Source organism: Loxodonta africana, chromosome 4, assembly GCF_030014295.1.
Source record: "Loxodonta africana isolate mLoxAfr1 chromosome 4, mLoxAfr1.hap2, whole genome shotgun sequence".
Classification (NCBI taxonomy): Eukaryota; Metazoa; Chordata; class Mammalia; order Proboscidea; family Elephantidae; genus Loxodonta; species Loxodonta africana.
This window is the reverse complement of record NC_087345.1, coordinates 134,417,719-134,433,994: the sequence shown is the minus strand read 5'-3', so window position 1 is coordinate 134,433,994 and position 16,276 is coordinate 134,417,719. Positions and strand designations below refer to the sequence as shown.

At 44.9% G+C, this 16,276-nt stretch overlaps 1 protein-coding gene across 3 annotated transcripts in view; it reads right to left on the bottom strand.

The window, feature by feature from the left end:
- The window catches only part of VWF (von Willebrand factor), a 177,248-nt gene extending 162,139 nt beyond the window's left edge, over positions 1–15,109 (bottom strand). For 2 of the 3 annotated variants that reach the window (XM_064284716.1, XM_064284718.1), the window contains exons 1-3: positions 11,380–15,109; positions 9,491–9,545; positions 7,820–7,984 (exon numbers count right to left, since the gene is read on the bottom strand). In XM_064284716.1, coding sequence (XP_064140786.1) covers positions 7,820–7,984; positions 9,491–9,545 — 220 coding nt within the window. In that variant the 5' untranslated portion in view covers positions 11,380–15,109. The remainder of the gene's footprint in view (positions 1–7,819; positions 7,985–9,490; positions 9,546–11,379) is intronic. The other variant, XM_064284717.1, reaches the window with a different exon arrangement.
- Positions 15,110–16,276: the final 1,167 nt, after the last annotated feature.

The window sequence follows — 16,276 nt, the reverse complement described above, 5'->3', positions numbered from 1 at the left end:
CAGTCTTTAAATGTTGAGCATAGTTTCTGAGAGCAAGCAATCAGCCAAAGAAAAACAGAACTAGATAAGATACTGGATAAGACAAATTTAGCAAAATGTTAATGGTAGAATCTGAATGGGATATATGGGTGGTTTCAATTTTTCTATACACTTGAAAATTTCCATAGTTAAATGTAAAAAGAGAAACAAACAAATGGGACTGCCTAGCAACAACCTCTGGTTTACAATCCCTCCCAGGAGCACTCCTGGCCCCTGGGTATTCACAATGGGCCCAAGCCCAAATTCCTTCCTCAGCCTCTCCTGAGGCCAACATCCTGAACACCACTTACCAGCTTGGGGTGAACCCATGCAACAGGGCACAACCCATTCATGACCTCCTCACTGGATACCATGAGGGCAGGAGATGCCCCTGTCTGCTAGAGGGGGATGTACAAACCAGCCCAGAGGTCTGAGTCTCTGATCCCTTATGGCCACAGCATCTTCTCATCATCAGTATGATTCTCCCCCCGCCACACCCAATCTGACAGGGCAGTGGGACATGTGGTTTTGTCCCTGCTTCCCTGAGTAACTGGACCAGTATCTCACTTCTCAGCCAAAGGTCTCTCCCTCTTGGAAAGAGGAAAGGGATCCCCATGTACCTCTCCTTCTTGCAGACACTCCCTCTCCTGGGGATTCAAAAAGGGCAAAGGAGAACAAGTCTGCCAGGAAGTATGAAGCAGGAGGGTGGGTAGGAAACACTTCAGATACAACAAGGTCACCGACCTGCAGCTGCAGATCGGTAGTTCTTCAAGACTTTCAAGGATGTGCAATCCTGAGGAATGGATTCCACAGAGGGTAAGGTGACCCACCCAAGCTACCACCCTGAGATGATCTTTAAGCTTTGAGCCTTGAGTGAACTGGTCTCCTAAAGGTCACCCGTAAGTCAAACAATGTTGTTGCTGTTGTTGTATGCCATTGAGTCAATTCCAACTCATAGTGTCCCTACATGACAGAGTAGAACTGTCCTATAGGTTTCCTAGGCTGTAATCTTTATGGGAGCAGATCACCAGGTCTTTTCTTCCGTGGAGATGCTGCTAGATTCGAACATTTAGCCTTTCCGTTAACAACCAGGTGCAAGTCAAACAATAAAACCAAAACCAAGCCTGTTGCTGTTGAGTCAATTCCAACTCACAGTGACCCTACAGGACAGGGCAGAACTGCCTCGTAGGGTTTCCAAGGAGCAGCTGGTGGACTCAAACTGCTGACCTTTTGGTTAGCAGTCTAGCTCTTAACCTCTGCACCACCAGGGCTAAAACAGTAAAAAAGTCCAGCTTAATTAGCAAAAAACATTTTGCCTTGGGCAATGTGCTCTTTTAAGAATTATCTATATGCAGTTTCGGCAACAGGAACTCCAAAGGTCAGACTAGAGCTATGTCTTAGGGTAAATCAGTAATATTCTGAATTGTTCTTCAGGAAAATGTTGCATGTCCAGACCTGGCAATCTGCTCAGATAAAGATTACAGCCAAGAAAACCCAATGGGTTTATGATGACCTGTTCTATTGTTCTTCCCATTTTTGTGTATCTTGCGAAATCTTCACAATGAAGTTAAAAGCATCTTAAATGTTCAAAATTTCTTTGAAAATATCTTCTTAACTGCTATAAATATTCTACCTTATGGAAGCAGCATAATTTCTAAATTGTTGGACATTCAGATTTTTCCCCAGTTTCTTAGCATTATAAAAACTCTTCAATGAACATTTTTTATGTACTTATGCCTTAACTTACTTTTATTATTAGTCTCTTAGATAGACTCCATGGTATTATAAAATAAGAAAAAATCAAATAGTAAAAGAAAAAAAAAAAAACACCCTATGGGGCAGTTCTACTCTCTCATACGGGGTCACCATGAGTCGAAATTGATGATATCTAACAACAACAATGGGGCCAGGAGTAGGGCAGGAGCAGGCTGGGATTGTGAGGGTTGGTGGGGGCTGAATTGCATACTCCCAGGAGCCTATGGGACTCCTGATCCCAGAGGGCTGAGGGAGGCTCTAAGAGCGGTCAGTCCACACCCAAGGCAAGGGGGAGTAAGGGGAGTTTTGAAAGTGTGCCCTGGAGAAGGGAACCACACTGTGGCAGCTGAAAGGATCTTGGAGATCATCTAAACTAGTGGCTTTAAAGCTTTCTGGCCCAGAATTCAGAGTTAAAAACACATTTTACTTCATGACCCAGCACCACACGCACACATATTCTACATAACAACACCCTTACCACATGCCATTTGTACTGATAGTTTCTATTCTATTCCATTCAATTTTTTTAAATGCTTGTTACAACCATTAAATTAATTTTATGACACAGGGGTTGTGACTAAGTTTGAAAAACACTGATCTAAACTGACTCTGTTTTATAGATGGAGAAACTGAGGCCTAAATTTACAACAGGGCTTCTTACCTGAGCACTATTGGCATTTGGGGCTGGGTAATTCTTTGTGGTGGGGGCTGTCCTGTGCATTGTAGATGCTTAGGAGATCTACCCATTAGATGCCAGTAACAAACCACCATCACCACCGCACCCACCTGCCCACAATTCTGACAACCGTAATTTCATGTCTTCAGACATTGCCAAACGTCCTCTGGAGTAAAAAATCAGCCCTGAATGAAATGTATTGGTTTATACTGATAACAGGGCAGAGCCACATACAGGTTGTCTGATTCCCGATCTAAACCTGCTTCACAGGGCACATGAGTGCTCGAGATTCAGTTAACCACTGATGCAGAAAACTCTAGATTAGTATTGTATTTTGTTTGGTGTAGTGGGTAAATGTTTGGCTGCTTAACCAAAAGGTCAGCAGTTCGAATCCACCAGACACTCCTTGGAAACCCTATTGGGAGGCTTTACTCTGTCCTACAGGATCTCTATGAGCCAGAATTGGCTCGATGGCAAAAGATTTTGTTTTCTTCTTTTTTTTTTGGAGGGGGGGGTCTTGTTTGCTTTTTTCCCTTTTTTGCAGGGGGAGGGTAATGATGTACAGCCATTAGGAAGATGAGCCATTAGAAAGTGCCAGTGGGCCCAGGAGAGACTCCCACACTTACTGACCTTCATGTTAGCACTTCTTGTAATTCTAGGAAAAAAAGGGGACTGGGTGTCAAAACGCCCCATGAAGCTCTTCCTATGGCTCCTATCTGGCCTCTTAACCTCATTGAGGCCCTAACTGATGGACAAGGCCTCCCCAGCGTGTTGGAGAAAGAGTCATACAAGGCCCTCCAGGAGCCCGCAGGCAGCTGGAACCAGAGTCAGATCTGGCCACTTACTTGAACGTTAGTGTGGCACTCACTAATCTGCATTTCTAACAAACTCCCCACCCTGCACCCCATGATTCTGATGCAGGAGATGCTCCATCCGAACTCTGAGAAACAGTGATCTCAACTGACCACCCCATTTTACTGATGTGGAAAGGAAGGCTCGGCTGGGGAAGTGACTCAGCAGGTTGGTGGTTGTTTCTGGTTCTCTCTCTGGGTTACTTTGGGAGCCGGGTCCTGCAGCTCTAGCTTAGGAAAAGCAGAGTCTACAGGGCGGGAGGAACCAGGACTCCTATGATCTCCTCCTGGCCCCTGTACTGACTGGCTAGAAGACCTGTAGCTTTGGCCTCAGCTTCTGAAGCCTGGTTGACCAGGAGCCAGGATGAAGAAAAGTGGCCCTCCCTTTGCATCAGGTGGTCCTTCTGCAAGGATACAAACACTTTACCCAGGAAGTGAACAAGGTCCACTGGCCCTCAGACAGGAATGTGAATTTGCAATTCTAATTCAAGGAAACAGGATGTCATTGAGAACAATGGAGCAGAAGGTATGCAGGACAGAGTCAGGGGTGGCATTGTAAACTGAAACTGGAAGGTCTGATGTGCTGGGCCCCCTGGGGCCTCTGTCTCTGCCCCCCCCACCCCCGCACTCAAGTACCAATGCTAGCCCAAACTCCCCAGGGCCAGCCTCCTCCAGATTATTCCTCTCCTCCCAATACCCTCATCCTCGCACACACCAACACCACCACCAAAAAAAATAAAAAGAAGCACTACCTCTTCTCTCTGATGGTAGTAGCACAATTTCTGGTGAAAATCAAACCAATCGACATTAAAGTGTGATTTTCTATAGCCTGGTTTAGGTCAATACCTAAAAATTGACACTTGATGAGAACAAGTTGTTATAAGAAAAAAATAACTACCTAGTGTGGAATCCCACCAAGATATTTTGAGATAGAGAGCTCATCCACAGTGCTTCAAATTCCTTCTTGGTCAATGAAACCTAGAAAAGGTTGTACCCTCTGGTGCAATCCTGTGTGAACGTGATGGAGTGAAGGAGTAGATAATCCACATTACCTTGACCTTGATAGATATGCCCAAAGACCACAGCAGCTCCTGGTCTCTGTCCATGTTCACATCCAACAATTAAATATTCAGATAGTAAGTGAGCTGCTGTAATGTCTAATGTTTGGATCACACCACCAAATAATTTCTCTCACTTGATCCTCACAGCATCTCCCTTTTAGGGATGAGAAAATGGAGGCTGAGACACACTGGGTGACTTTCCTAAAGACACAGTGAAGTGGGAGAATAGAGATGAGAGCACAAGTTTTCTGACCCCAGCTATAGCTCTTTCCATGCTTCTGTTTCCTGCTGGAGGCAGGGCCACCACGTCCCAACTAGTTGCCATCAGTTTGACTCTGACTCATGGTGATCCTGTGCTCCATAGGGTTTTCAATGGCTGGGTTTTCAGAAGTAGATCACCTCTGAGTGAACTCAAGCCTCCAACCATTCATTTAGCAGTCGAGTGCTTTAACCATCTTGGGATCTACCGTCCCAAGAAATGGAAAACAACTGTCAGCTTAAGTTGAGTGAGCCAGTGCTATAGAGGGTCTGAGTAATTAGGAGGCCGAAGAGGAGGGGACAGTGGCAGCTCCAAGGCACAGCACAGCCCAGTTTCCCTGCCTGCAAGGGCTGCCCTTAAGATGGGAGGGGTCTGTAGTTCTCCTTAAGCATGGGCAAGGGACTTTTCCAACATGCTGACTTGGCTCCCTGACCCCCGAATCTGCACTCTGTTCCTGGGACTAAGATTTCATTGGGTATTATTTACAAGCCTCTGAGATTCAAAGTCCACAGCAGAGATGAGCCAACCTGACCCTGGAGTCAGGCCAACAACCCCACTCCAGGACACCACAATGTCTCCACAGGGTTCCCCTCCCTGGGAACTCCACAGCCATAGAGTGGGTAGGATGTCATTTTTTATTTTTCTTCCTTCAAAATCTTCCTCCTGATACTCCTAACCCTCCATACCCACTGACTCCCCCATAACCATCTCAGATAGAGGATCTGTATCGTCTCCACTAGAATTTTTTTTATTGTAGTAAAAATATATATAACAAAACATTTGTCAATTCCACAAATTTTACACATACAATTCCATGACATTGATTGCATTGCTTATGTTGTACAATCACCACCACTATTTCACTAGGATTTTTAAGGTGGAGAAATCCAGTGAAAATAAACATTGGGGCCACCTGAGGTGGAAGGACCTGAGCCTTCGGCTTCCCAAGGAAGGTGAGGGGGTACTTTCTCTCTCCCAGCTGCTCTCCCAAGACTTGCTGCCTCTGAAGCAAGATGGGTCTCTGAAGCTCAGTGTTCGGGGTAGCTTCCATGACTTGTGACACCCAAGAACGTCTCTGGCCATTTCCACCTCCCACCCGGTTACCACAGGCAAGACCACCTTGACTCCTTCCTCTTTCTCTCTCAGAACGATCTTGGCAAAGTGCAAATTCCCTCTTGACCCTTCCCTGCCTCACAACACTCAACACAAGCTCCTCACTGGCTGCTGAATGGAGAGACACGTCCCATTAGACTTCAAGACCTGCACTGTCAGACTCACTCTGTGACCCAGCCTTACATCTCACTGTTCTCCAACCCAGTGGTCCTCAAAGGCTGGTCCCAGACCAGCAGCAGCACCATCAGCTGGGAAACTGTTAGAAAGGCAAGTGTTTCTCTTGAGTGAGAAACCCCCAGGTAAGGCCCTGCAATCTGTGTTTAACAAGCCCTCCAGGTGAGCCTGATGGGCACTAAAATTTGAGGATCACCACTCCAGCCACATTAAACTCCTCACGGGGCTCTACTTAATGAACATCTGCTCCTGTCAGCCCTTTTCCCTTTGCTCATACTGTCCCAGTGCCTGGAGCATCCCCCCCTGCCCCAGTCCTCTCTGCCCAACCCAAATCCCCTTGCCTGACTCCTCACACACTGTCATGCTTCCTTCGTGCAATCAGCTTATGTCACTGTCTTCTTGGGTACAAAAGAGCAGTATGCATCATGGTGCCCTCACCAGCCAGTGATTACAGAGACCCAAGTGAGCTAACCACCAGGAGCGAAAGATGAACGAGACCTCATCCTTGCCCTGGTGAGGCTCACAGGGTCATGACTGGAATAGGTCTTCCAGCAGAGGCAGGAAAGGAGGTGAAGATGGCTCTAAAGGCCACCACAGAGGCAGGAGAACCTCATACCTAGGGCCACTGTCAGCTCCCTGCACTCTCAAACACAGCCTAGCCCAATGCAGGCTCACAGAGGGTGCTGCATCAATACTTGTTGACTGATTGAGTAACTACCCAATGAGTCCTACTGCCAGCATCTCATGTAAGAGTCTGAGTGGGGTATGTTCATGGCTATCTCCATTCTTCTAGGTTGAGGACCTCACCTTTGCTAGGCTTTGTTGCATCCCTCCCTCACACATTACACACCAGTGAACAGTTGCCATTGAGTCAATTCCAACTCATGACGACCCCATGTGTGTCAGAGTAAAACTGTGCTCTATATGGTTTTCAATGGCTGAATTTTCATAAGTAGGTAGCCAGGCTCTTCTTCCAAGGAGCCTCTGGGTAGACTCGAATCTCCAATCTTTCAGTTAGCAGTTGAGCACATTGACATTTTGCACCATCCAGAGACTCCCACACATTACACACATCTGATTCTTAGAGTGTGGAGGTCACCAAACCACACTCCTCTATCACGGGCTCCAGCCCTGCCTTCCTGTCTTGGGAAAAATCCCTCTGTTTTTAGCAAAGAGAAAAGTTCCTTTCACCTGAAAGACACAGGATTAAAATCCAGCTCCTTCATTCATGATCTGTCAAGCTTTAGGAGGATTATATGCAAAACAAAGATGACTATATCTACATCTCAGAGTTGCTGCGGGATGCAGAGATAACACTGTAAAGTACCAGCACTTTCCAGGAACATAGGAAGTGCTACACATAAGCTAAAAACCAGCTGCCATTGAGTCGGTTCCGATTCATGGCAACCTTATGTGTGTCAGGGCAGAACTGTGCTCCGTAGTTTTCAATCGTTGATTTTTTAGATCACCAAGCCTTTCTTCCAAGGGGACTCTGGGTGGACTTGAATCAACAACCTTTCCATTAGTAGCCATAAAATAGCTAATCCAAATTACACAGGCCACCAAGAAAATAATGATTCCTCCCTTATGCAAAGAGCTTTACAGTGTTACAATGCACCTTCTGGTTCATCCTTTCTCTTGATGCTTCAGAGCTCCCAGAGCATTGTCTGGACCGAGACTATGGACATGCAACCAATGGGGGAGCATGGGGACGCACCCCATCCCACCAGGCCCCCGGGAGAAGACAAACAGGAAAGACCATTCCCCGCCATGTTCTCCGCAGCGATCTGCAATCTCAGGCACTGCCATGCAGTTAAGAATTCTCCTCATCTCCCCAGCATCCCCACACACGGCAGGGCTGAGCTCAGCTGCCCCTTCTCTGGGTTCCTCCTTCAGCGCGCCCTGGACTCACCGAGAATCGAGAAGGAGTGTTCCTGGCAGTCCCCAGCCAGGAAGTAACTGCAGCCTCCCGCAAAGCTGTACATGCTCTCGTCGAAGCTGTTGATGAAGTCATCTCCGAAGAGGCTGCACCGGGCTGTGGACAGCCTGCCACGCGACCCTTCTGTGCAAAGCGTCCCTGGAAGGAAAGAGACCACAGGTGAGCAGCACTAGGACCCCTAGCCCAAACCACTCTGGCCTTGTAGAAATGAGGCTGGGCCTGATAGAAATTGGGCTGTGAGGGAGTACTTTCCTTCCTAAACGAGACTAAACTGTTTATTTCAACCCGCAAATATAACACAGGACTCACAGGAATAACGGTGGAACTTTTTTCCTCCGTCTACTAGTTCTAATGACATTTGTTTACTGATTTATAAAGCAATGCATGCTCATTATAGAAAATTTGAAGAATGCAGGGGAAAAAAACACAAAGAAGCACTAAAATCATCTGTAATCGGCTGTTCAGAGATAATTACTGTTAACATTTTAGTGTGTACCTTTCCATTCTATTTCACAACATGTATACGGTTGTGGATTTTTTTACAAACTTACAATCCTACTGTGCAAACTTTATAATCCACCTTTTTTTTCCCCCTCACTGTATTGTAAAGAATTTATCATGCCATTTTCTAAGCTTCTAAAACATGATTTTAAAGCCTGCATTATATTTGGCATCTAAATGTATACAGTATAACCTTCTACTGTTAGGTTCTTTGCACATTTCCAAATTTTCTGGTGTGATAAGCAGATTGCAATGAGCATCCTTATACATAAATCCACCTGCATTTCTTGAACAGATTACGTTATAAACAGATCAGCCTGTGTGCCTGACACAGAGAAGGGATCTACCTAAGAAGTATGAACTCCCCTGGAGTCATGCGTTAACTTCTAAGATTCTCCTGCCACCCTTTTTCAGTGTGTGTGTGTATCTGTGTGGGTTGTTGTTGTTGGCCGGTGGGGAACAGTAGTACATCTCTAAGTGTTCTGGGCCCCTAGCACGGGACCTACCTGGCAGGGAAATGCAGAGGGGTGACAAATGTACACTTTGTCCCAGACTAAACTGTGGGTGGCAGGCTGGATGCTGCTGGCCCGAGTGGTCTAAGTGGAGACAGGCCAGTCATTAGGAAAGCACCCTTCCTGCCCATGATAGATGCAGAATCTCAGCAAGGGGAGAAAGGTTGTGCAGTGCAGAGAAAAGAACACAGGCCTGGGACACAGGAGGTGACCATCGATCTTGGCCTCTCTGACCCTCAGTTTCTTCCTCTGTACCATGAGTGGGTTAACTAGATGACCTCCACAATCCTTATTAAAACTAATACTCTATTCAAGCCTTGGATTCCCTCTCCCTGCCCCACTTCCACCCCCATCGTATAGGACAGTCCCTTGTGGCCTTGTGCTTCTTAATTCCCCAACAGGAGGAGAAGGTGTATGCAGGCACCTGCTCCCTGGGGCAGGGGCAGGGACCTCTGCAGAAACTTCACAGTGGAATCAACCCAGCAACAAGTGACTCCAGCAGTCCCAGCTGGAGCCTAACACGGGCCTGGGTACACAGGTGACCTCAGACATAGCCGCTGACCCCTGGAATGGGGGCTGTTCTGGAGGGCCCTGGAGAGGTAGGGAGGAGTGGAAACACCTTAGTACCTACCTGGCAAGGTAAGGACCAGCACAAGCAACACCTTCACAATTTGGGCAGGAATCATCTGCAGAGAAGCAAGAGAAATGAGCTGGTCACTACTGCCCAGGTAGATGGCTCCTGGTGTGTGCTTCTGTCAGTGCATGAAATGGCAAAAATGCTTTTTTTAAAGCAAGAGAAAGGTTTGATCCTCATTGTACCCCATTTTTCCCTTGAACATGGGTTAAACCAAGACTGTTAGTGCCAGAAAAAGCCCCTGGCCAGGGCTGAGCACAAGAGTAACAATGGCTGTGATACAGGAACCCTGGGCACTCTTCCCCAAACAACAGATGAAGGAGGGAAGCTTTTCCTTCTCCTCTATATTCCTCAGGCCACCCTGCCTCTCCCGTTCTCTGCACTCTTGCAGCAGCTAGGAACTAATGAGCACCTAACTCCTTCCTGTGTCTTCATCCTCCTTCCATGCTTGCAGCAAACTTTGGGGAGTAGGAACTGTCTGACACTTTTGTTCTAACCACAGGCACCCCGGCTTAGAGAAGGCTCAGAAACCACTGACTGGACAGTTTGCCTGTTGGTTACTACTCTGTAGCTTGAGAGCTTCCAGAGCAGGGGCTGCCTGGCTCATTTCCATTCCTAGCAGCTAGCATGGTGCCCAGCACCCAGGAGATGCTCAGTAAATGTTTGCTGAGTTGATGTGATAAACGGACAGGAATCCAGGACAGCAGCCCACAACCTCATCAACTTTTGCCACCGTGTGGTCCTCCCTGACAAAAACCCATTGCCATCAAGATAATTCCAACACATAGTGACCCTATAGGACAGAGTAGAGCTCCCCCATAGGGTTTCCAGGGGGCAGCTGGTGGATTCCAGCTGCCCACTTTTTTGGTTAGCAGCTGCAACTCTTAACCACTGTGCCACCAGGGCTCCACGGCCCTCCCAGAAAGCAACAATTGTCCCGGGATGACAGAGCACACCCCCGAGTCCCTATGCTTCCTGTCACATCACCTCTCCTTTAAGAAAAGTTGTGAAATTAATGCAGAATCTGTCACCTGGGATTCACCGGGATGACTCCTTTCCTACCTAACTTTCCACCCAGCCAAACAAAGGAGAGATGTGCCCAATCACTGTATCTGTGGAAGGAAGACTTTGATGATCACATATGATCAAGACCTGGTCTGGCAGTCTACTTCCAAAAAATCAGCATTGAAATCTTATGGATGTGAGTATTGCGCTCCTTTAAAAAATCATCTACAGGAGACCAAATGGTCAGCAATTACCCTAAAGTGAAGACGAAGAGGTAAGGTGGTAGGGAAACTAGATTACTGGGAACAACCAGAACAGAATTAATATTGACACATTATGAAAAAAATATAACCAATATCACTGGATAATTTGTATAGAAATTGTTAAATAGGAACCCAATTTGCTGTGTAAACTCTCACCAAAAACACAATAAAAAAACATTTAAAAAAAAACAAAACCCTATGGAGCAGTTCTACTGTGACACACATGGGGTCTCCATGAATCAGAGGCAACTCTACAGCAACTGGTTTGGGTTTCTTTTTTTTTTTGGTCTCAAACCAGGTGCCTCACTCCCACCTCTTGCAACACACAGGTACATCAAGCCACTCCCAGAAGGTACACAAAGGTGAAGGTGAAGCTCACTCCAGCCTCATCTGAGCCAAGTATTGCCAAGCAGTAAAACCCACTGCATGAACAGAAGTAGCCACAGGACCCAGGCCAAGTCAGGAAGAGGACATTAGGATTGTCCCTGGTGTTGAATCTCCCCCTCCAAACAAAGCCCTCCTAGTCCAAGGGATGGGGAGTCCCAGCTCCCTAGGGTAGGAATCGGTCCTGCATCTTCCTCCCATACCTGAGCCGGCTGTCCTCCCAGAAGGCCATACCTTTCCCTGCAATCCGGGGCTGCACGTACCCCAAGGTCTCTTGGAAAACTCAGCCTCACGATGGTGTCTCAGCCTATGCAGGTCCCTAGGCCATGCTCCCCAGCAACTGCTGAGGCTGGGTCTGAACTGTGGCAGCTCTGGACTGTCTTGCTGTTAAGTAGCCCAGGAGCTTCAGAGTCCCTGCAGTTGGGGAGATAAAGCCCAAGTTGTGACGTCCACCAACCCAGCCCTCCCCTTTCCCCACCACAATAGCTGTGAGCTGCCGCAACAGGGGACTGGCCACCTCTTAATTGCCAAAATGAAACAATGAAAGGAAATGGTATTAGAAAAACTTCCAAGCCGATAAGGCTTTGAACAGTTCAGTGGGAGACCTCCTGGCATCAGTCTTAATGAAATGCAATGTACCCCCATCTACGCTCACTTCTGTAAGCCCCACACCCAGTCCCTGGCCCTCCCTGAGTTCCCCACACAGACAAGCATGATCAGGAATTCTTGCCATCCCAGGGTAGGCTGGTCTGGGCCAGAGCAGAATCCAGGGCAAATCAACACAGCTTCTGGGTCCAGATTCCCGGGCTGGACTTTGGGGAAGTTTGGAAAAACACTACAACCTGAGCCAATTTAGCACTGTGTTTGGAGTAAAACAGACACAGAGCCTTCCTGCCCACACTAAGTATGAAAGATCCAGGCCTGGACCCTGACAAAAATATTCAACTTGGGTCTTACCCAGGGTTTAATAGACAGGTTAAAGATGAGGGCCCTGGTCACAAGCCCAGGCCTTTGTCACATGATAGAGTGGGATGGTTTGATTCTAATACCTCTTTCAAACACTCTTCTACCCCACTTCTGGTGTGTTGATTCCTCACCTAACATTACACTCACACAGGTGTATGCACACACACATACACACACACTGATACTTCTTCCCAACCCCGCATTCCCAAGGCCCTAATTCTCGGCATCATCTGTTAAATTAATCCCTGCTAAAAAGGTAGCAGGTAGCTGATAAGATAAAAAAAAAAAGGGGGGGGGGTGGGGGAATGACTCATTCATGGAGAGACTCCAGGCACTATAACAGCCAGCCTGAGAAATATTTAGAGATAGAAGCCCACCCCATTACCACTCACATCATACCACCACCCTAAGATTTTGGGAAAATATTATGTCCCCAGTCTTCTTCCTTATCCATACACATCCCTGACCCTCCACCACTCGCTTTACCACCAAAGAGGAGGCAAAATTTCCCAAGGGAAAAAAAAAATAGCTCATATGTTAGAAGAGGCAGAATTAGCACAATATAGTAGAAAAGGTGCTTAAGGATTTCCATTTTCAGGATTTTTTTTTTTTTTTTAAGTAGATAACCTGAAAATTCTTCCACTACAAAATACCTGGAAATGCTGTGTTAAATGTAACAAATTTTTCTGTAACTTGCACAGGTGAGCTGGGAGGAAACTAAAGAATATCTCCAAGGGTGAACAGTGAAGAGGAAACCCAATGAGCATGAAGCAGTGCAGGCCTAAGGGGGTTAGCCAGCCTGGGTACCCTCCAAGCTGAAGGCTGAACATTGCAGAACAGGAAATAAGGCTTCATGCCTACACCTGAAGCCAAGAACAGAAACAGAGACCCCTGCATAAAGGTGAAACTATTAGAGGAAAAATATCTTCCACAAAAGGGTTGAGCAGAGGAGAAAAATTCATCCATCAACACAGAAGTTTGTCTCCATTTGTTCTTGGGGTGGGAAAATTAAGTATTTTTCAGAATTTGTATCCATAGGCCCACACTCATGCAGGTTTGAGATTAAAATTTACATTACCCACAACGTCCAGGAAATCCCAAGCTGAGAAATTGACACAGACATTAGTCTTAGGCCAGGACCTGGATCTCCTGGCATCCTGGCAGAAACAAGACAGATCTATCTGAAAAGATAAACCTTCATCCCAGGCTACATATAAGTCCCACTGATAAAGCTTTCCTAAAGATGAATTCAAAATAGTAGATTAAAAACACTTGAGAAAGCAATCCACCATAAGCAAGAATAAACAGTCACAACAAAAAGCAGGATTAGACCCCACAAGAACTTCAGATAATAAAATAATTAGAGACAAAAAAATAAGAATGTTTAAAATTATGATAGACAAAGAAGCAGGAATTAAAATCATAAAAGAAAAAGACATAATGAGAAAAACCAAAAAAACTTGAGCAAGAGCTTTTAGAAATGAAAATATATAGCAAATTAATTAAAAAACTTAAATAAAAACACCAAACATGTCTGGAGAAAAATTTACTGGAAAATAGATCTGAGGAAATTACTCTGAGTGAAGCATACAGAGATAAAACAAAAAAAACCAAACCCAGTGCCGTCAAGCCGATTCCAACTCATAGCGACCCTATAGGACAGAGTAGAACTGCCCCATAGAGTTTCCAAGGAGCACCTGGCAGATTTGAACTGCCAACCCCTTTGTTTAGCAGCAGTAGCACTTAACAACTACGCCACCAGGGTTTCCACACAGAGATAAGGGGATAAAAAAAAAAAAATGAGAGAGGGGTGAAGAAACAGAATGAGAGGATCCAAAGAGGAACACGGTGCCTTGCTCTGAATGCCCCCAGAAGCAGACCCTGAGAATTTTAGTGCAGACCATTTGTTTGGGACGTCAGGAAATACCAGCAGGGAAGTAGGAATGACATGGGGAAGGGAAAGCAGCCAATAGAGGATGTTTGTTAAGCCAGCACCATAGTGGGCAACTGTACGTTAATCCCATGAGGAAACTCTAGGAAACACTGTATAACACATGACTCAGAATTTTCCCACTCTTGAATCAAGAGAGCAGGGGTATTTATAGGCAGACTCCTGTCAGTTAGGGTTAACCACTGCTCGCTGGGGGGTATTGACTCCCCAATAGTTCAGGTCCTCAGGCAAAGAGGTGCAGATTCTTGCAGTCCAGAGGAGGCACATGAAAAGTTAGGATCAGGGAGATATGGGGAGAAGGGACTATGGCATCTGTTCCACTTAGTTAAATTGCCCTTCAAAGTTAAGGAATAACAGACGCATTTTTTTTTTTTTTTCCAGAAAAGCAGACCTACTAAAGAAGGCACTTCAGAAAGAAGGAAATTAAACCCAGGAAGGGGGTGCCGAAAGAAATAGTAAACAAAGAAATTGATAAATATAAGATGGTGGCACAGTGATTAAATGTTTGGTTGCTAACCAAAAGGTTGATGACTCAAACCCACCAGCTACTCCACGGGAGAAAGATGTGACAGTCTGCTTCCGTAAAGATTATAGCCAATGAAACCCTAGTGGGCAGTTCTACTCTGTCCTGTAGGGTCCCTACGAGTAGGAATCAACTTGATGGCAATGGGGTTGGTTTGGGTTTATGAACAGGCAGTGATTATATAAAACAATAACAATAACAATGATAAACTGGAGGATTTTAAAAATAAGAATGAACCAAAATATCAGACAATAATAGCAATGGGGAAGGGAGTTGGGAATGAAAGTATATTATGGTCCTTATAGCCCTGGTGGCATGACAGTTAGGCACTTGGCTGCTATCTGAAAGGTTGGTGGTTCAAACCCACCCAACAGCTCTGCGGGAGAAAAACATGCCAACCTGCTCCTGTGAAGATCACAGCCTAGAAACCATCTGAGGAAGTTCTACTCTCTCACATGGGGTAGTTATGAGTTGCAATTGACTCAACAGCACTCAACAACAACAGCATTGTGCAGAAGAAATGAAGAGATAATAACTTTAGACTTTGTTAAGGATAGAATGCACGGTAAAGCTTTAAGGGAGGCTACTGAAAGAATAGAATTGGATGTATGTTTTCCAAACCAGTAGAAAGAAAACAGGAAATAAAACTGGATTGATCTAGGAGAAAAAAAGAAAAAGAAAAAGCAGGACAAATAGCATAAAATAAGATATTCAAACAGATCAAAAATTCGACAGTAAAACAAGATATTTTCAGATTGGATTTCTTTAAAAAGAAATACAATCCAGCTATGTCCAAGAGACAGGCCTAAAACATAAGAACACAGAAAGCCTCAAAATAAAAGGAAGAAAAAAGCAAACAGAAGAGACTTTAAGATAAAAGTCATTATTAGGGATAAAGAGATAAAGAATGCAACTATATCATGATAAGAAGGTCAGTGCACCAGGAAGATATTTAAGTATACTTAAAAATAATATGGTCTTAAACTATATGAAGACAAACTATATGAGAAAAGATTGAGTTATAAAGCTAAGCAGAAAAAGTTTTGAATAAAAGTCAACAACATCCACTTATGGAAAACAAACAAACATAAACATCTTAGTCACCTAAAAAAAAAAGGAAGTCCCTGACCTGAGAAAGGACATCTAACAAGAAATAGAGCAAATTTCACACTTAATGGTAAAATGTTAGCCACTTTCCCTTTAAATACTGGAACAAGACAAAGATGCCCAATATCATCACTGCCAGTCAACAACAGGTCAGATGTCCTGGCTAGTGCATAAAAAAAAAAAAAGAAAGAAAGAGTATATGGCTTAGAAAGGAAAAAGCAAAATAGTCATTATTCGAAGATGTGAGTATCTACATAGAAAAATTCAAGAGAACCTGCGTAGGAGAATTTAAAAGTTCATGAGTTTGCTAAAACAAGATTAATTTTAAAATTCTATTATGTTATTTATACACTGTAATCAGAAAACACAATCTTTAAAATTGTCCTATTAGTAAAACAATACAGACTGTAAGGTATTTAAGAATAAATATAATACAATCTGTGCAATAGCATTATGCAGAAAATCATAAATTTTGTTACAAGACGTAAAAGACAGTCCAGTGGAGACACGCCATGTTCGTGCATAGTAAGGTTCAATATGGTAAAGGTGTCAATGATCTCCAAATTTGCCTATAAATTAAATCC